This window comes from Cygnus olor, chromosome 4 (genome assembly GCF_009769625.2).
Source record: "Cygnus olor isolate bCygOlo1 chromosome 4, bCygOlo1.pri.v2, whole genome shotgun sequence".
Taxonomy (NCBI): Eukaryota; Metazoa; Chordata; class Aves; order Anseriformes; family Anatidae; genus Cygnus; species Cygnus olor.
In genome coordinates, this window is record NC_049172.1 from 42903723 (window position 1) to 42924602 (window position 20880).

General features: G+C 41.4%; 1 protein-coding gene and 1 long non-coding RNA gene across 4 annotated transcripts in view; both read left to right on the forward strand.

Annotated features, from left to right (window-relative positions):
- Nucleotides 1–6672, forward strand: part of LOC121069259 — a 34019-nt gene extending 27347 nt beyond the window's left edge. The window contains exons 4-5 of one of the 3 annotated variants that reach the window (XR_005819362.1): nucleotides 5805–5967; nucleotides 6056–6672. This is a non-coding gene — a long non-coding RNA (uncharacterized LOC121069259). Of the gene's footprint in view, nucleotides 1–2735; nucleotides 4997–5804 lie in introns of those variants that run through there. The other 2 variants (XR_005819361.1, XR_005819363.1) reach the window with 2 other exon arrangements.
- A 791-nt stretch (nucleotides 6673–7463) lies between these two features.
- ANKRD50 (ankyrin repeat domain 50) overlaps nucleotides 7464–20880 on the forward strand; it is a 41963-nt gene continuing 28546 nt past the window's right edge. Inside the window, 2 exon segments of the mRNA XM_040555256.1 lie at nucleotides 7464–7484; nucleotides 7744–9027. Coding sequence (XP_040411190.1) covers nucleotides 8549–9027 — 479 coding nt within the window. The 5' untranslated portion in view covers nucleotides 7464–7484; nucleotides 7744–8548.

A 20880-nucleotide genomic window follows, 5' to 3' on the forward strand; every position in this document is an offset into this window, starting at 1 on the left:
AATGAGTTAGATTTATAGAGTGTATCAGCATGACTTCTCACACACTGAGCATAGGAGCTGCTAGGGCAGAGGTTTGCAAGAGCCGATACAGCAAGAAGTATTTTGGTTACTTACTGCTTATGGTTTAGTCTGTATAGCTCACATTGATTCAATGTCACATCAGTCAAACTTAGCCAGTTAGAGTAACACTACCTTGCAGTACGAAATATTTTGGTAAATCTCTCTTTAGGTTGCAATTTGGCCAGGCACAGCAGGCGTGAGAAGGGAGATAGGAAAGATTTACTATCCTATTGCACCGACGGGGAATCAGAAGCAGATAAGGTTACGTGAGTTGCTCAAGATCACAGAACGGGTCAGGGCAAGCGTTCAGACACTGATGAAAGCAGTGAGGTTACATGAGGAACATACAGTAAGAGCATAAACTACACACACATTCCCAATGCTTAAAGCTTATTTCCCACATAAACACTTAAATTTTATTAAGTTCATACAAAATCTTGCTTCAGCATAAATTCTTCTGTTACTGTAATAATTCTGATTCTTCATTTATTATTTCTTATTCTTAGACATCTAGTTATCTATTTTCATGCACAGTCTAAGAATTTTTCTGATGAATATATTTCTGGTCCAACTCACATCAGGTCACTTTCTTGATTTAGTTTTATGGCTTACTGCTCTTGGATTTTTCTTTCTGTTCCATAGACATTTTCATACCATCATGTAAGATATTTAAATTCATTGCAGCTCCTCATGCATTTTCATCCAGCAGAACTAGTTATCTACTGCAGCACCTGTTTTCCAGAATATTATACTTAATTATTAATTTTGACTGACCTTGTGTTGTCAACTGTTATTAAATGGGATGGTAATGTTATACCAGAATTCACATTGCACAAATATTGGGTTACATGCTACTCTATGGTAGGAGGAAGCTGGAGTATGTTCCTACCCCTGTGCACACAATGCTTGAGGTCAGAATGGCACAGGCAGAGCAGACACAAAGCACTATATTAACATGCATTTCTTAGACTCAAAGTCACAGTTCTGAAGTATTTTTGTTAACTGCCTAAAAACTGTAATGCATTGTCTGGACAACCAGCCAAACCCACGCCCAATAAGGATCAGAGGTTGAATATCAATAATTAAACAGAAGATTCATCTCTTCCTATGGCTGTATAGGTGCATATTTGGATATTAAAAAGACGCTGCAGCAATGTAGAAAGCTGTTGGGGTTTTGCCAAAGAGGCATGAAAGTGTCTCTCAGCACATCAGCTAAGTTTAGTGTGCAATCCCTGTGCGTAATTTGGGAAGATGGTGCGCTCATGTCAAGAAAGGAAGAGAAAGGCTACTCCAGAAGCACTTCAAAGCATTTAAACTGGATTCTCATTGTGAACAGCCATCTGGAGGAGCTTTTTTTCCCACAGTGTAGCAGTGATGAGCGATTGCACTAGTAGGGTGATTGTATCACGAGTAGTTATAACTCAGATATTAAAGATACCCAGAGTACTAGGTATCCATATAATTATATCTGCAATGCTGCTGCTGTGCCTTGCTGTATGGTCTTGGCAGCATTGGCAGCACAGCAGTTTGAGCTTGTCTTGGTTCTGTTCTTGAGCTATGAAGTGACCCCCACCATCGCTGGGGTATTCCGTGCATGCGTGTACATTCACAAGGGGTAAGGGTTACACATACGCAAGCTTCCTTCTCTCCTTTTTGACAGCTACAGAATAGATCCTGTATTTTAAAGGGGGCATGGATCCTGACCTGTCTGCATCAAATCTAATTTGCCTTCCAAAGTACAGTAGGCATTTTTCCTCCAATGTGCAACCTGAATACATAGTGGTTGGTTGGAGCTCTATAACAACCTAGAAACTAATGCTGCCAGCCTGGAAGTGGGAACAATTTCCTTTTCAGGAGGAATAAGAATACAGCTCTTTCCTCTCCCATTCAAGTGTTTGAACCTCTGCATTATCATATCCAGGATCTTTTGTTTAATTTTACTTCAGCTCGATCATTCTTGCATCCTTTGTTCATAGAGATCCTGTTTCAAAAGATGGGATAGATAGTACTCCTACTCAAATTACTGGGTAATGAGGAAGGCTTGAGGAAGGATCTGAAAGGAACTAATATACTTCCTAGCTATATTCTTATGTAAAATAACACTATTACCTTTAATTATTGGAAACTGCAGCGATCAGGGAAAGTCCCTGATAATGCTATCCATAATGCTATTTTTTCTAGTTATGTTCTTCTTTAAAAAGGCAAGAAGGGGGATCCAGGGAACTATGCGGTCAACCTCGCCTCAGTTTGGGGACATCATGAAGCACTTGGACTTCATTTCCAAGTAGTCAGTAGGCTATTTGTGCTTTACCAGCACAACTGATATGACTGACTCTGTGGGTGATCAGGGAATGGTGACTGCAATGTCAAAGGCTTTTGACATCTGCTGCAGCATTCTCATGAAGGAGCTGAGGAAGCGTAGACTGGAGGAACGGGCTGTTAGGAGGGTTGAAAACAAGACTATACCACTTGGTTGATGACTGGCATCATCCATTTGGCAGCCAGTGACTAGCAAGGGGCTCCAAGCTTGATAGTGAGAGCTGATGATTTTCAGCATATGCATCACTAGTCTGGGTGATAATGATGCAGAGTGCACCACCAGCGAGCCTGTGGATATCCCTGTACTATGCGGGAGGAGTAGCTGGCATGGCAAATAGCAGAGCTTCAATCCACAGGGACCTTGCTGAAGTTCAAAACCAGACCAGCAACAACGTCAGAGTTCAATAAGGAGACATGCAGATCTCTGTGTGGGAGAGACAGAATAACCCCAGGCACCTCCACAGGCTGAGAAGCCACCAGTGGAGCAGCAGCCCTGCCAAAGGGGACCCACAGACATGACAGTGGGTGTCAGGTTGAACACAAGCCTCCCACATACAGGGCTTCCAGGCTGTTTTGTGGAGGAATTTTATGATACTGTGAGGCCTAAGATGAAAGAACCTCTCACTCCAGGTAGGTTTTGAACTGGGACCTAAATGTCAGCATTATAGAAATTAGACACTGATGTCTGCCTAAGCATTTCACGCGATAAGCCTTCCACTATTTGCTTGGGAAATTATAACATGTTTTTTATGTTAATTTTCTCACATTACATTAAGTCTGCAATATCTTTATTTACCATCAACTTCACTAATTTTACCTGTCAGAGAAATAAAGTATCTGAATTAATACATAATTATGCATGAAAATCAGTAAGTTAAAGTCAGAAAAGTAGTTTAAATGACTGCTGCATGTTTAAGCCACCAATGGTGCCTCAGGCCCACCCATAAAAAAAAAAAAACATTTATTTTTGGATGCGAATGGCTGTCTACCGAAAGCTTTACCAGACACTTTACAAGATCCCCAGGATTTGCAGCCCTGCAGAGCTGGCACCAGGCTGAACTGGATGTGCGTGCACCCAGACCGCGGGACCAGTAATGGGTGTGAGTCATTCATGAAACAGAAAGCAGACAAACCAACAGTGCTGCTCCAAACCACGTACAAAACAAAAGTTTTACCGTGCATACAGTTACTCAGATTCTGATGACTTCAAGTATCAGCCTTGTCTTACCTTTGTCATCACAACTGATCATGTTCCTTTGCCTATCAGGGTTGACTATGTTATCTTAAAACAAACTTTCATATCTAAATGGCATCGTACTGTTAACTGATAAAATAACTGAAAAGCACATCATCAGTCTTCTCTAACATTCTGAGGAAAGATGCTGCAAGTCATTTAGAAAGTGTCACAGCTTTGTTTAACCCACCCGTTAGATATTCCAATGTTGGCATAGACTCCATAAAGATAGAACTTTATCTTTTTACTAACAGTTTCTTTTCATGTTTTTAGTGTTAACTAGTATTTGATAAGTATAAAATCACGCCTAAAACTACAAGACAGAAACCTCATGTTGTATTTTAAGACTAGGTTCTGAAATGCAGCTCAGTGTAAGCAGCAAGGTTATTACAGCCTCAGACCACTGAAGCTACAAGAAGAGAAAGTATTATTTCAGATGGGAAATTTTGATATGTTTCATCTTCTTTATGTCTGTTTTAGGTCTTATCTGTCAGTCTTGGAGTCTGCAAGGTTGCACCCAATTATATCATGGTTGGTTTGCTATCTATGTCAAGCTGAGTTATACAAAACCACAAAATAAGGTTTGGTTCTTATCCTGAGACTGTCTCATTAACTACAGCATTGCACAATTGTATCAGTAATATCTGACTCTTAGCTATAATAATTCACCAGGATGATGTCATGTAGGCTGTCACGTTATAAATAGGAGGTACTATGCAAATAGATTTGATAACAAAATGCCTTCCTTGCTTTTGAAGGTTGACTTTAGGGTCTTACTCTTTTTGTGTACAGATGAAAGCTCCCAGCCTAAGGAGCTGTACCTCTTACTTCATGGCAATCTCATTTTTTAACCCTTCCAACATTTTTTAGTACTTTTTTCTTGTTATCACCCCAAGTGTCTATATGCTTTTGCTTCCTAACAGTAAATCAGGGGTCAATGCAAGGCCAAAATGAACCTTCACCTTTAGTTCAGACATGCATCCTTTTGGAAAGAAGTGTGCAGGTCATTGTATCTTGCAATATTTTGTCCTCTTCTGAAAGAAAAACTAAAAATCCTCCCACTGATAAGGGTGCAATTACATTCTAGGCCTGCTGCATTTCTTTCCTACTTTTATTCCCTCCTTTCTGCCTCTTTCCCTTTGCCACTCCCGCAGCTAATTTATATTCATACTAGTTGTATAACTGGTATTCTGAAGGGAAGTTTTGCTCAAATGCACTACATGTTATTTTTGTGTGGACACTTATTATGAGTTCTGTCCCATGCTAAAATCAAATTACTGTCATCTGTTCAGTTGTAGATTTTATACACTACCATGGAAAGATTAGTATTTTACAGTCATTATCTATAATGCAATCTTGATTACATTTAAATATCTCATTTTAGCAAACCATGCTGTTATTCTTCCTGCTGTGCTATGTTCATGTCAGATGTTGTGGAATCTGATGACAACTTTTCATGTAAATTGGGTCTTCCTTTGTGTCCTGCTTGTCAGAAAAGTGGGAGCTCCATTTTCCCCTGGTTTTCACCATTGTTCAATTTCTCTCTCTCTCTTTTTTTTTTTTTTTTTTTTTTTTTCTGGAACACCTAGCAGTCTAATATTTGTGTTGTCTAAAATCTGGCTCTTAGGACGCTGAATCTGCAATTATTTCTTACTTTTGTTTGTTTTCAGTTTTGCTTTTTTTTTTTTTTTTGTTACTGTCAACCTCTTTTGTCTCTAGCCAACTTAGCTGACCAGAACTGCAATTTAATCACTCCGAATGTTATCTATTGCTATTCTTTTATTGTTAAAAGAAAAACAAAGGGGGGGGGGGGGGGGGGGATTTTACAGTTCAAAGTCTCTTGGAACTTGTATTAGCATCAATTTTCTAAGTCTTAGCCTCTACACTGTTTCACACTGGAAATTAGGCGCTGCTAGGAAAACAAAAAATCTTAGAGAAGGCTATTTGCCTAAAGTGTTTTGTTTTAAAAAAAAAAAAATATATATATATATAGATGGGGGGGGGAAGACTTTTTGACTTCTGATCCTATTTCTGTTTCTCCCCCACTCCCAATTGCTTTGCAAATTTGTAATTCACTGCTTCCAAAGGTTCTTCAAACTTGTTCTACTGGTTTTCAGGAGTAGGCAGACTTGTTTTTCTAAGCTCTTCAGTATACCAAATGAATTTAATTTTTCATTTTGTTCCTACAAAGAATCCCGGGACGCTCCTTGAAGGGCAGTTCATGAGTGCACGGCATCGCATGGACACATTCAGTGCGTGCTCCACAATGCTTTAATTACCCGGCGTATGAAACCATACGGAGCTGTGCTAACACGAAGGCTCTCTTCAGTAACCACGAAGACCTTGATCAAAAAGTTAAGGGGAAAGTGCCGTATCGTAAATAATGCAGTCAGCTCCAAGAGGTCATGTTTTAATGAACATCTTTTCCTCCCTCGCCCTCAGGCAGCCAAGATGGAGGGGAGCTCCAACTTTCTGCCGGGGTGTGGGCCTGGAGAAGGTCACTGGAAGGACCTTCTGTGGTGGTTTCATCCCTGCTAAAACCCCTGGAGATGTGGGCCTTGGGGGTTTGTGAACTGAGGGGGCATTTCTTACACTGAAGAGTGTATGAGATGGGAATGGGCTGGCAACCCGGGGCCTCAGGCTGAAGCGTGGGGTGCCACCAAGCCTGGCTTGGAGAAAACGGGAGACTTCACTTGGGTGAGGGAGAAGAAACTGCTTGCCATTGCATGCGTTTTGGCAGGCTGTGTGCTGAAACCCTGCTTGAAATGGGCCAACTCAGGGCGAAATGAGAAAAGGCAGCGGAGTGGCAGAAGTAAAACAATAAAAATAAAAGCTATTAGGTCTACACTTGGTTAAGAAAAAATGAGAAAAGCCAGTCTTGCATCAAAGAGACGGTGCACGCCAGGCTGAGGGGACGCCAAGCGAAGTGTCCCGCGCTTGATCCGACCCTCATTGTTCTCGCACCTCGCTGTTTTTACACTTAAAACGTTTCATCGCCTTTATTTATTTTCCACCTCCCCCGCCGCCCCCCTCAGGGCGCCAGGCCCCGGCGGCGGCAGCCGCGCTGCCGCCCCCTGCAGGGCCGCGCGGGCAGGGTCTCGCCGCCGGGGAGCGGGAGGGGGGGACGGACACGTCCCTCCCGGGGGGGGGGCGGGAGGTGCAGCGTCCCCGCCGCCGTGTCCCTCCGCCCAGCACTACTTCTCCGCCGGCCGCCGTGCAGGGGGCGGGCCGCGGGGCGGGCCGCGGGGCGGTGCCTGGCGGCGGGGGTGAAGGAGGCGCCGCGGAGCGCGCACGGGCGGGCTGAGACGGCCGCGGAGCGGGGCTGGCCGCGGCCCTGGCACGGCGGCGCCCGGGGGCGGGAGCCCGGCGGCCCGGAGGAAGAGGAGGGGCGCGCTGGGGGCGCCGGCGGAGGTGAGCGGGAGGCGGCGGGGAGCCCCCACGGTAGCCCGGCGGTTGTAGGGCGGGGGGTGACAGCGGCGAGGGGGGAGCTTTGTGCGGGCTTCGGGGGGTTTGGGGGCGCTGGGCGCGGGGCACGGTCGCGGGGGGCTCCCGTCTGCTCGCTCGGCTTGGGGTGTGCCCGGGGTGGTGCCCCGGGGCCGGGGGGGCTGGCCGGGGGGGCCGGGGCTTTGCGGAGGGTGCGGGCAGAGCCCCGGGGTGGCGGTGGGGGAGAGCCCCGGCCGCCGGGTGTGCCCCGTGTCCTGCTGCCGGCGAGCACTGAACAAAGAAGGGTGCGAGGAGCCGTGGGCAGTGCTCGCGTGTGAAGTAACACCCCCCACGCACACCCAGAGCCGGAGCCAGCTGGAGGAGAATTGGGCACGGGGAGGGCTGGGTGGCGAAACCTGACCGGGGGGACCCTTACCGAGAGAAAGGGGTATGCTCGGCGCACCCCGGGAGGGACCGCGGGGCTCCCTGCTCCTGGGATCGGGGCGGCTGCTGTCATATCTATTGTTTCTTAGGTTGTTTTCGTACGTGGCTAATCGTACCTTTAAACAGTATTCTTTAAAAGAGCTTTTTGGATTAATTTAATAGAAGGAATAATAGCTATTGACTTTACTCTTTGTTGTCTGCTTTGCAATTGACTGAATTATGACTTGCACGTAGGGTTAAAAGTGCTGTCTCCTTTATTTCAGGGCTCTAGGGGAAGATGTTGTCTCTTCTGACATCTTGCGATTGAGATACCTGAGAACAGGTTCAGTAAGAATCCCGGTTTCCAAAGAAGACTCTTACAAACATACTGAAATAAGAAGTTGTAAACGCTCTTCTTTTCCTGTCATCTGTACCGCATAAGAAACCATAATCCGAAGCACTTCTCAGACACTTGCCCAGATGTGCGAAGTCTGTCTGCAAAGTTCTCTGTCCAAACTGACCATTTCTCAGTAAATAGTACATATCCGCGTGTTTGGGATGTGTATATAGTAGTCTGAAGAAAAATCGCTTTCTGTATAAAATTCCCAGAAGGAACGCTTTATTATGGACAGCTTTTTCTGGATTTACATCCAGAGAGATTAACGCCTAGAGTTGAAAGGCATTTAGTATATACTGAAAAGCTGGCTTTCCCTCAGTTTTTCCAGATGTATTGTCTCCCCTGTATACTGGGAACATACACAACTGCATAAACTACAGATGTAGTCATGGAGCTGTATGGACTTTTGAGCCATAGGAGAAGTATTGTTGAGCGCTGGTATCAGACACTGCTTCATGATGTCAGCTGAACTGTGATTGTTATGCTAATCATAATAAAGCACCCAAATGGAGTGACACCCTTTCCGAGAAGAGGCTGTTTAGTTTCACGAGGAAGGTTAACTGATAACCTTAACCTCTGTCAAGTTCTGTGCAGAAGATCTTTCTGTGCAAAATGAACGCGTTTCTCCTTGTGCTAAGATGTTGAAAGTGTACTGCTGCTTATGACAAATCCAAGAGAAGAAGCTTTATAAAATGGCTCAAACCAGCTTGCTGCAGGGAAAGCAGTTTTACTGTAGGGAGTGGGTTTTCCACAAGCTTCAGCACTGCCTCCAGGAGAAAGCTAACTGCAGCAGTAGTGCTGCCAACAAACCATCTCTTGTAGCAAATTCTGGGAATAATACCGGTTTTGTCTCTGGGAAAGGAGCTGCCTGGGGTGTATTGTTGGTAGGAGGGCCTGGTAGCGGGAAGACAGCCCTCTGTACTGAGTTACTGTGGCCAAGCTCACCTGCAAACCTGCAAAGAGGCTTACATCGTCAAGCTCTAGCCTTCCATTTCTGCAGGGCCCAAGACTCTGACACACTCTGTGTTGGAGGGTTCATTAGAGGTTTAGTTGCACAAATCTGCCGCAGTGGACTGATCCAGGGATATGAGGACAAACTAAGAGATCCTGCCATTCAAAGTCTCTTACAACCGGGGGAATGTGAGAGGAACCCTGCTGAAGCATTTAAAAGGTAAAAACAAACAAGAAAACCCTACCCAAAGTAAAACCCAAATAAAAAGCAATACTGTTTTCTATTTAGGTTTTGCTTCCAAAGAGTCTACGGTATAGATGGTTTAAAACATGGTTGTCTCTTGGCTTGTTATCTCTATGAATTACTCTAAGAGCTTTCACACCCACTGTGGAAAAAATGAAGTTTGTCCTTATAGCTGACATAAATAAATGTTTGCTTTTTAAACAAAATTTACTATTAATAGTGAATTTATTTACATTTGTATGATGATATCCTCAGTTGTAACTGGGGTTTTGGAAGGACTTTGAAGTAATTGACTTAAGAGCGGATGACAGCTAGGATACAGGTAGGATGAAGTCAGTGGCCTTCATGTGCCATAAAGGTAGGGCAGTTTTCCTTCATAGCCCTGAAACAGACCTTTTGGGACCCTCTGAAAAGCTTCCAATACTGTCCTCTGGCAAAGAGGAAAATGGACTAATGGATCTCTGGGTCTGATCCAGCACACCAGTTTTATCGTTGTCTAAAAATATGTGGTAGGAAAATGTCCATTAACTCCTGGTGTTACTTCTCACAATGTGGATGGATTTGCCAAGACTTTATCACTACTTACACAAAAATAAAAGTATTGGGTGGATCAGAAACTCACCAAGAGGGTCCGTCCTGCCCCTTAGAAAGTTTGTCAGCTAAAATGAAGGAAAATACTTATTACGAAGTGTTCCCTAACAAACCAGAGTCTTTTCAGTATGTCACTGAGAATTGGATTTCTCTGAGGGTACTAGGGAGGGTGTATATAACCATATAGATCTGTAGATTCCTTAAAAGAGTCTAGCATCTTGAGCATGGTATTCACAAGCATGTGTCTTATCAGTAGCTTATTCCTTTGGCTCACTATGAAGGAAAATTCAGAAAGGATAAGGCTTGTCCCTAGCAATGGAGCTTCTACTGATTTTGCTGGTGGTGTGAAACTTTCCTGGGCTGTTAGTTAAACTGACCTTCTTTACCGTTGCAAAGTGACTTAACTTTCTGTGGTGCTTAATGATGTTCATCGTATAAAAAAGAAGTCCCGTCTCCTTTTATTTTTTTCCTGTCTACTAAGGCTGGGTAAACAAATACTGAGGTTGAACTGTATCACTTGATCATACTGTCATGGTTTGGAAAAGAACCTTCCAGTTCAGGTGGCTGTGATATCCTTGTCTGGTAAATAAACAGGATGCAGGTCTACATTGTTTTCAGTGTAGTGTCTGAAAAGCAAAACAAATAGACCGAAGTGAGACTATTTCTGGATTTTTTTGTTTGTTGCTAAGTGGAGATGCAACTCCTAGCAGCTATTAAGGCCCTCATTTCAGAAGCGTTAAGCCCTCTCAATCTCTAATGACTAAAAATGGGGTGAAATTAGGTGTCTATAAACAGAATAGCAGACTCTCTGTCTAGCTTTAGGCAGTCTTTTAAAATCATGGAAGTGGATTAATCTGGTGAATAAGAGCCTGTTTACATTTAAAAGTCTATTACAAAGAAATCTTACTAATTTAGAGCAAATTCTGTGTAAGAGCCTGAATCTTGCCTCTGCTCTAGGCATGGCTGCTTTGCTCTGAAGGAAAGGAGTTAAGAAATGTTAAGACAAAAATGCAATATAGAAATATAAAAGATAATTGCAAGTCAGACCTAGCTTTTTAGATAAGACTGCTTTATGAATGCAGGGTTTAATGATAGGCTATTTGAGTATTTAGGTGTTTATATGGGATTCTTGGGTTTGTACTGGAGAAATGAGATGACAACGTTTGGTACTATTATCTCCTTTCTCAAATTTTGCAGCAGTGATTGTGAACTCTTACCATTTAGGCTAAAAGTACTTGCAATGTAGTACATCAGCTTAGATCAAGGATTTCTCTTTATTTATTTGTGGCCCTTCCTGTACTCCTGTGTTGCCCACCTGCCCTGATCCCCTGCTCTCCAAAGCAGCTGTGGTAGCTGGTGTTTATTTTCCTATTTCAGATTTAAGGGAGATGAGGTGTTAGGGATGAGATGCTTTCCTGGCACTTGAAGTTTTCAGCGCTGTGGCAAGGGATCAGGAGGTGGCTGTTGACAGCAACACCGCCAGCTTGTTCAGCTGCCCGTATGGTACAGCCACTGTCCACAGACAAGGGGAACTTGGTGACACCCCCTCACCCCCAAATGCCTTGATTGCTTTTTAATGGTGCTTTTGTTAATATATAAAGCAGGGAAGAAATGCTTACTAAAGCTATAAATAAGTATTTTTCATGATTCCTAAGACCTGTCAGGGAGCATTCTAGCCTGGCATGTTTTTATAGGCTTCCTGTTAAATTTAAGTTGTTGCAATGGGAAATGAGTTTTAGGAAGAATTAAGTCAGCTGATTGCCTTTCACACTGTGCAAAGGCCCTGAAACAGTATAAAACCCCCACCTCAATGCTCCATTGATTTTTACCTTATTTTGATGTTCTTTATTCAGCAGAAGATGGGACAGACCTTTCTAGCAAGGCACTGTCAGTTTTTTTCCTCTGCTTTGCACGGCTGCCCCAGGCCCTGCTACATGTTCATGGCCTAAAATGGAAAGTCTTGGCGTTAGAAGAGCTAAACAAGATTACACTATTCTGGTCTTTGTGCTAATTGTCCTAGAAATAGTGAGAAAGAAGAACTTTCCGGTGCCTTGTAAAGTGTCACTTTATAAATAACATAACATGCATTAGTCAAAAGAGTGAATCTTTTGGGGAAGAATATTTTAAACAAGTTTTCAGCAACCCTTGCAGTCATAGCGGTACATGTGCAAGTGATTACCCAGAGAGTTAGGACTTTTCTCCTCCTGTTTGAATGTCTTCTCTTAAAGTTTTCTCACGTATTTATAATCTTGAATTGCCCTAAAAATTCTTTCAGGGTCAGATCTTACAGAATTGTAAACCTGGAAGGTGTGCTACATACAAGTGTATTTAGCATTTCTGGTTGCTGACAGCTGAGAGAAAGAAGTGCTGTTACGGCACTACTTCTGAGCCACTTCTCTTCTCCAGCCATGCAGTTCTGGAGCAGAAAGCAGACTTAAACATAAGGGAGAGCGATGAAGCCTCACATTCAAATTTTAGGTGAAAACTAAGCAGAAAAGTATAAAGGAAATGGCCAAGTATATTACATACTCCAAAAGGCAGATGAAACAATTTGTTAAACTGAATGCATTTAATACAAAAAGGTCTATTAGGCTATTCTTTCCCATTTAAATAGAAAAATCATAACCAGAATAACCGGAATTTTGCCAGACTAGGTTGTGAATGGGGGTTGTTTTCAGTTCTGTTGGAACAAGATCATACTGCCAGTGACTGGAAGGAATACAGACAGCTGTCAGTTATCCAGGGCCACGAGGAAATAGAGGAAGTCAGATACAAACCATGGTTAGTACTGAAACTATTTAAACTAGTCTTTTTTTCTTTTTTTCTTTTTTTAAATAAAGCATTTAAGGTCTTGGCTTATATTTTTTGGAAAAAGAGAATGGCGTTAAACTGTTTCAGGCAGCAGGGGGAAGGCACATCTGCCTCATGGGGCTGCAGCTAGGGTTAGTGGTGGAAAGCAGAGCTTGGTCAATTCACAGCCCAGAAAGTGGAGCGAACTGGAAGCGTTGAACCAGTTTACACCACGGAGTGATTTCTTTTCCAGCCAGTGCTCTGAGTTTGAAAGCCATCCAGGACCAGAGCTCACAAGTCGGTTTCAGGAAATTCAGAGCGAGAACAGCTGTCTGTTAAATAACGCTGCGTGGTCAAGCTTGTGCTAAGCTCACTTGTGGTGTGCGGCGAAAGTTTCAATTCTTTGTAGTCCTTTGGCGAACTGATGATATTAATAAATCCCTAAAAACTGAACTGCCACATCTCCCAGCAGGTTGGTGCAGGTGGAGATGCTTTGCTGTCACTCTCACAGATGAAGTCACTTGCTCTCCTCTGCGTGCCATCTCAAGGAACTTCAAATCTTGTGAGGTTTTGCACATGGGTGTTTTTCACCTGCTCAACTGGGTCAGTTAGGTTATTGTGCAGCAATCCTAAACTTTAGTATTAAATTATATCTATACAATAATTTTAGTGTAAGATGATCTGATCTAAGAGGTGTATGCTGTGGAAAAACAAAGCTATGAATTCAGATTTCTGCTTATTTACGTTGCGGAGTTTGCATTCCCATGCAATTACCTGTTGCAGGTCTGTAGGGACCCAAGAAAAGAAGGATAAAATAAAAGCTGCTGAACATCTGTTACTGTATAAGAACTTAATAGAAATTTTCTCAAGCTGATATTTTATCTTTTTTACCAGAAGTGAGTATGGCAGAAAGGACACCACAGACTTACTTTTTCCATGAACGGTGATGCTGAATTCAGTGTCATGGTTCTTGTTTGTCAGGCAAGCACTGATTTTCTTCTGACTCCTGATCTGTGCTACTTAATTGAAAAGAAAACTCCCAGAGAGTTAACTAAGACAGATAGGTGAAAAGAGTCATCCACACCAAAACTTAAAAAGTAACTGTTGGTTGTTGCAGTTTCTGTTGCCTGTGTGTATGCCTGTGGTGTATTTCCTATGTGTCCGAGTACACAATAAATTTGCACTGTAGTGGAATATGACCAATAATATTAGATCATTTACAGAATGAAGCAGTTCTATAGTTCTGTGGCATATGCAAATATCCACAGACCTGATTGTAAAATGTGTAAAAGGTCACATAAGGTTTTATGCTGACAGTCAGTTTGAAACTGTGGTTTATACTGATGAAAATTGAAAGCCTTCTTGCATGAGTCATTGGTCTGGACAGCATTAAAGTACAACAAATCTTCTGCCAATAGCTGTTATCTATGTGAAGTGACTTTGACCAGTTTGTGGGAGAACTCCGAAGGATTGAACCTCTGGTGTTTTATAGTTGGCAACGTGATGGAAATCTTATAGCAGAACTGGGTCTAAAAAAAATTATATAAGATTGTCAATCAATGCTAACAAGCATTTCCATCCCCCTTCAGCCTCCTTATGTGTGTTGGATTTCCATGCTACTAATTTTTTTTTCTTCTGTTCTGCCCCCAAGAGTGGTATATGATCAGAAAGCTACAAAATTTAGGTGTTCAGAAGATCTTTAACCTTTATCTAAATGATAAGGGGAAACAAGTTTTATTTCATGTTCTAGGTTGTTTTTCTGAAATTATAGAAAACACAGGTTTATTCAGCAAATGTTCTGTGACAGTTGTCCAGTGTCTTTAAATCTGCAGTACTGGAATGCCATTTTTCTTGCCTTTTATTTAGCATAGATGAAGGAGAAGATTCAGAAAATGAGTTGTCTGTGATAGATGAAACATGAAGAAGCTGTTCTTTTTGGAACTCCTTGTACTATCCTTGAAGCCAGTAATATAATTATCATGGATCGTGTAGACTTTATTGAGCAATTAATTAGTCAGCTTTTCAGTGTTTTGGAGTAGCCTACTCTTAATTGCAAAAGCTTAAACATTTTTTGGAGTATATCTGAAAGGTTGAGGGCCAGCTCCTCTTCTTTCCTTTTCTTTCTCTCTTTTTTCTTTTAACCATTTATTTCATGTTATCTTTAGCTAGTAGAAAGTTTCAAGTCCTCCTTAACGACTGAGGCAAGAGATTAGAGTACCCTGACTCCATGATAGCAAGAAGGGATAGTTTTCAATACTTCCCTACAAACTTAGTGTTGTCCTTTCTAGTGAATTAACTGCAGTACGTGCTGCTGTTTGCAGCTGGCAGAAGCATGGAAAGGGCATATAACTTTTGACAGTTTCATTGACACCCATGTTTCTGCAATTTCTGTGAAAATAAGCAATATTTGTTTTGCTTTTGGAGGTGGTGAGGTTGTAGTGTGTGGTATTCAGGCTGCTTTTTTCTTTTTTAAATGTGTTTAGTTAAGTCTGTTTCTACCATGAACTTGGATTTGAAATAAAAGATAAACTGAGAGGCAGCACCTTGGAGTCAGAGGTATTTGATCTCAGGCTACTGGAAACTTGAAAGCTGCTGGACTTTCTACCAGTTAATACTGAATTGCTAACATCATGCAGAACAAATGTTTTTGTATAAAAGAGATGCCGTGACTTTTCTCTTCCAGGTCTCAGTCTCTCTGGAAGTGGTCTGCATCTTTTTCTCTGACCTCCTGCTGTCTGCAAGGCACTGCTGCACAGGCTTCCTGCTGCCTCTGCAGTGCCAGTACCATTTTGGTAGCTGTAGCCTTGCCACAATTACAAGGTAGCATGAACACGGATCTTGTCTGACTCTAATTTCATGGAGCTATAAATGGTAGAAACAAAGCCGAGGACTAACTATAGCCCATTTCATAGGAAGATCTAAATACATAATGAAATCATTTACAAGACCCTTTAAAGAAGAAAGGTTTTAAACTTCACAGCGTGTTTATTCAATTACCACATGTAAAGTTCAAATGTGCAAGTAACTGACTTCCACCTAGAGAGGGAGGCTTGGAGGGGACCTCAGAAAGTCAAGTCCCTCTCTTTGTCCTGGATAGAGGCCATCAAGTCTGAGAGATACTTGCTTCATCTGCTTTTATGCTTTATTGCTCTTACCAGAAAAAATTCCCGTATGTCTAACCTGAGTTTTTCTTGCTGTAATCTGTTGCTGTAAGTTTGTTATAACTTATGGTATTCTCCAAGACATTGGGCATAGATTCTTTCTTTTCTTTTTGAGACAGTCTTTTACTTATTTGAAGGTCTTACTTCCTTTCATCTAATCTTTAAGGTACATAATGCTAACTTATTAGTCTTTCCTCAGAGGTCACACCTAGGAATGTGATATTAAAAAACCCCTTAGCTAAATGAAGTTCTCTGTATGCAGAGGGAAATTTCATTAGCAATATCTTAGATGTGTAAATATGTAACATTCTACTTCCATACTTTCCCAGAATTTTGTCTGTTCCAACGTCATTCACATACGCTTGACTAGAACTGTGAAGCGAGTTGGATCCTAGCCCAGAGTAGCTTGGTCTGGTACAAGATTGAATTCTGCTTATAACAGTGGCCATAAACATTTTCAGTTAAAAGCAAGCTGAGAGAGCAAGTCATTTAGTGTTAGGTATCTTTCTGTAGATTTCCTGTGATTGATGCATCATTGAATTGTTCAAGATCTCAGCACCTACAACCTGCCAAAGGAGAAGTGCAAGCACGGCTCTAGCAACGGAGGGCTTCATCTCATTTTGCTTTCTAGGAGTAGTGAAAGAGTTGTGGAGTGGGACAAACTTCCATTCTTTCTTTTGAAATTGTACCATTTTGTATGATTAAACTAGAAGAGACGGAAGAAAGTACCATTTCTTTCTACTTTTCAGGGAATTAGGAGGAGAATTAGATTTGGTTGCTGTTGCAAGTAGTATAGAGATTTTTTCAATTCAAGATGATAAAATTTGTACACATGGTATAAAAAAACCCAAACATCTGAAACCTTTCTGCTGTTATTGTATTGACTGTTACTGATTTCAGATAATCAGTGAGCTTTTGTAGAAGGTACTGTATTCCCTTGCAGTCCTCTCCAGCATTTTAGAAAGCTTAATATTGCCTCAAAATTTAAGTACTTTGTGATACCTTTCTCATCATCCTTCTCTTAAGTTCATGGAACAAATGGATCACAGCAGTATTTATTCTCTCTGAATAAAGTTGGTTGCCTTCTCTTGCTGTGTGGAAGCATTGCTTACAGTTTTTCTCTGAAAGGCTTCACTGCTGCTGCCACCTCTTCCTCTTCCACGTACTTCAAACTAAAGCGATTAGGTCTTAAATGGTAGAAAAGGGTTCTAGGTAACAAATTTCTGATTTGCAGAGTATATGTAGGAAGATAGCTGGAGTAGCCTTCTGAATCCTATCCCTCTCCTTTTTCGTTTTTAGGTTTAATCTTGGTGGTCCATCCCATGTAGTCTTCTGCCTGTGCAAGTCTTATTTTGAAGCTGAGTGTTGGAATGACAGGTTCTTAATTCTGTGTGATTACAGGCTAGGTTCATAAAAGATTCAAGTCTTTCCACTTCAAAATTTTAAGACTGTCGATCATAGTCATGGCAAAACTTAAGGAACATGTGCCTCTTTGTCACTGACACTGCATACTCAACTGTAATGGAACAATTATAATTTGCTCTTAACATTTGATTTCTGGTGAAGAAACTTGGTGTCAAAAATTCTTACCTTCAACATTGAGTGGCTGAGGGACTGTTTATTTAAAAAATGTTTAATAAACTTCTTTTCAGCCCAACTTCTATGGGTGTAATCAGAAAGATTGAATGGTTTTACTCATTAGCTCCCTAGTAGATTGATGTTCATGCCGTGGAGGCTTAAACTTAGTGATCATGTAGGAGAAACATAAAATATTAAAACGGCAGACAGCCTTCACAGCACAAAGCCTCTTACTATCCTTCATAGGAAGCAGCTACATGTAAGCTGATATCTGCAAGATCAAAAGGTCTTTTGAGATCTAATGAAGAAAAATGGTGAACAAGACAGTTTGTGTGAAAGAAGTAAGGAACAGTACAAAAAAATCTATTACGCTGAACTTTAATATTGTCTCCTGTGTGATGGTGCACTTTGAAGATGTAAACAACTACAGGGGATGAATGTTAAACGTGTGGTAAAATGCTGCTCATCTTCAATGTAGCTTACTAGTTGCAACAGTTCAAGTAATTATGAATACAGTTTTTGTGCTGACTTTCACTTTCGTGTGGTCTGTTAATTTTTAAGTATTTACATATTTGTGTCATGTACATTACAGAGACTTCCAGTAAATAGACCGTTTGCCTACTTTTCAATTATTCACTAACATGATTTATTTTATACTCAGAAATTAGACTAGAGGCAGGACACTGATGGAAAATCATAGTGATTCATGAGTGAAGGGAGAAATGAGATTTTTCTAAGAACATGCAGAAGGTGTTAAAAAGAACCTGCCAGTTCAGCTTCTACTTCCTGCTTGGTGAAACTGAAGTTCTAGGAGGTGGATTGGTATTTCAGAAACTCAGTGTTTGGAGAGCATCTTGACTCTGGTGGAGCTTCCACTTCCTAGCACGTCCACATAATGGGTAACGTGCTTTAGACACTTACCGACACAGGTTTTCATAAAAAATGCTGTGTTCTCATGCTCTACACTATTAGAAAGTTGATCATTGCCTGAAGCTTAAGCACTTCGTGGCATGTTTCTCTTTAGGCTTTTCCCTTAAATCTGTGGAGTTAGCAGGTCACATAGCAGCAGTTTGCGTTTCTGCAAGAGCAAGTTGTATGTTCTTCTTTCATTGTATGGAAGCTCTGCATACAGACTGAACATAATACCACTTAAGGTTTTAACCTTTTCAGTTTGAATTACCATAAGAAAGTTTCCCTAAGGCATTTTAATAATGACAACTCACATAGGCCTTTTTGTCTTCTACTTCTATAGGCATTAACATTTTGCCTTTAATCTATGTGGCTCAGTCTTAAACCTTGCAGGTTTTCCTATAAGCTGTTTAGTTAGATGGACCTTCATAGCAATTCTCACTTGTTAATTATTTCCCTTCCCTCCTGTTTTCTATGCACATGCTCATAGCTTGTGCAAGGGTTTAAGTTTCTTTTCTTTTTTCCTTTTTAATGAAAAAATGAAAAGGATTTGGAGGATTGTGAAGTAGAAAGGACTTAGTGTGTCTAATATACTGGGAAAAGATAGTATTGAAGTATCTCCTTCTGAAAGTGTTAGTGAAGCCATGCATTGAAGAGGTTTCAGTTTCTGCCATGTGATGATGTGTGCAATGCACTGGGAATGCTCATAAACCTTCCCCATGCTTTAAGAGCAGCTGTGTTTTAGTTGATGGAGAAACAGTCAGTGATTGAAGAATTACTGCTCAAAAAATAATTAGGGTGAGTGTGATTTAGAAAAAAATACATATCGAACACCTATATATAACCCAATCTTTATTTCAAAGGTGTTGCAGAGGAAGTGTTGCAAAGAATGTAGGTGTGTGGGTTCCTGATATGCTCGAATGACATCAAAATGCGGTAGGATAGCATGAAAGAAGAACTGCAAATGAGATCAAGAGAAGAAAGCAAAATAGGGAAATTTACATAGCTGATGGAGTGAAGAGTGGAAAGCAATTGCAATCAAAGTTGTCTCCGTGGTGTGTATTTGCTTCTGCCTTCATACGAAGGACCAAAATGTCTTTGTCATGATAGAAGGTGATGACACTTTTTGGATCAGTTTTGGATACTGTTTTAAATGGGCAGCAGTGGGAATAAAGGATCATACATGATTTGTATCATGTTCAGTCCAGGGGTCATTGTGACTCCATTGTGGGTCTTTTCCCTTTCAGTTTTATTTTGCTTTTCCCATGTACTAATGGTAGTTGGCAATAGTGGGGCATGTGAAGAGGAGGAGAAAAGGGCACCCATCCCACACAGAAGCAAGCCTGTGTGCTAAAGGTCGGTGCTATCTTGGCAGGTGGAAGAGGTTAGGGGGTTGTTACAGCAGCATCTTACTTAAGGTTATTTGAAGAATCATAGACTTGTCCGGGAAGAAACAGAAACTTTTCAGAAGATCTCATTAGGTAAGGGAAATATGAGCAGTGTAGAGATGACAGTAACAAGTGGGAATGAATGAACCTCATGAGCAAAAACTGTTGAGAAACGGATTACAACATCATCTCAGTCTCATAGCATCTAATTAAAAAATCTTGGTTTAACTGCACTAGCTCGCCTGCAGTGGCACAAATCACTAGTGTCTATACTTTCTCTCTACTTCCATGAAGCAGACTTCGACAGAACAGTGGAAAAAAGCTGTATTTGTAGGTCAAGCAGAGCTGATAGGTGGAAAGAGAAATTGTCTTAACATGATTATAAATTGCCCCAAGTTAGGAAAGGAATATTAGCTCTGCCTTCTCTACCAGATAGAAACTTAAATAGCCAGGCAAAGAATTCAGGTAAGGATGTTACAAACTGTTGGGATAAGTTACCACTTTCTCTTTTAATTCATGATAAAGTTGCTATCCACAGTGAACTTTTTTGTTGGTGTATAAATTGGTATGGGGGAAAAAAAAAAGGATAATTTAATTTATTTCACATTGTCTATTTTAGTTAAGGTTAAAAATAGATCTTACTAAATACAAAGCTCTAGAATTGCTTCCAAGGCTAAATGCATCACTGCTGCGAGATAATAGAATCAGGTTCACATGGTGCTAACCTGGCAGTGGTTTTTGAAAGTAAATTACAAAGAAGATACAGAAAGGATCAATAGGAGATTTACAGTCGAGGGAGTTCAAGAGAGTCGTCTGGAGTTGGGAGAGGGGGGAAAAAAACACCAGGTAATTCATATATGGACCCTGAATGATGCAAGAGGAACATACGCTTTGGATTCTGCTTCGGGGAATATGGGGAGAATAATTTTGAATGGGACACATGAAAGCTGCTCTCTCTCTGCTGCCTCTTCAACTAAGACAGTGCATCTAAAGGTTAGGACAATCCTTCTGACTTGAGAAAATAAGATGGAAGAAGATCCATGGTGTAATGCAAATATAGAAGGAAAGCTGTCCTAAGTGCATGGCTGGTAAGGTAGGATCTTAACAGCTTTTCATCTGATATTTGTGCAGAGGATTTTCTGGAAATGAGGTTGGACACTATAATCCTGTGATCAGTGCAGCAGTTGAAGCATGGGGTGTTTTACGATGCCGCGCAAGAAATGAGAAAGGCAGGTCCAGAGCAACCTGACTAGGGAAGGACCAAGATTTCAAAACATTTTTTGTCGTTTATCCTGGTTCCAGCAGGCAGGCAATTCAGGACCCCTCTCTTCTGAAGAAACAGCTTGCTCCTGCAGCTCCTCTTCTCTGCACATCCCAATCAGTAATGCATTCTTACCTTCTCAAATCAGATG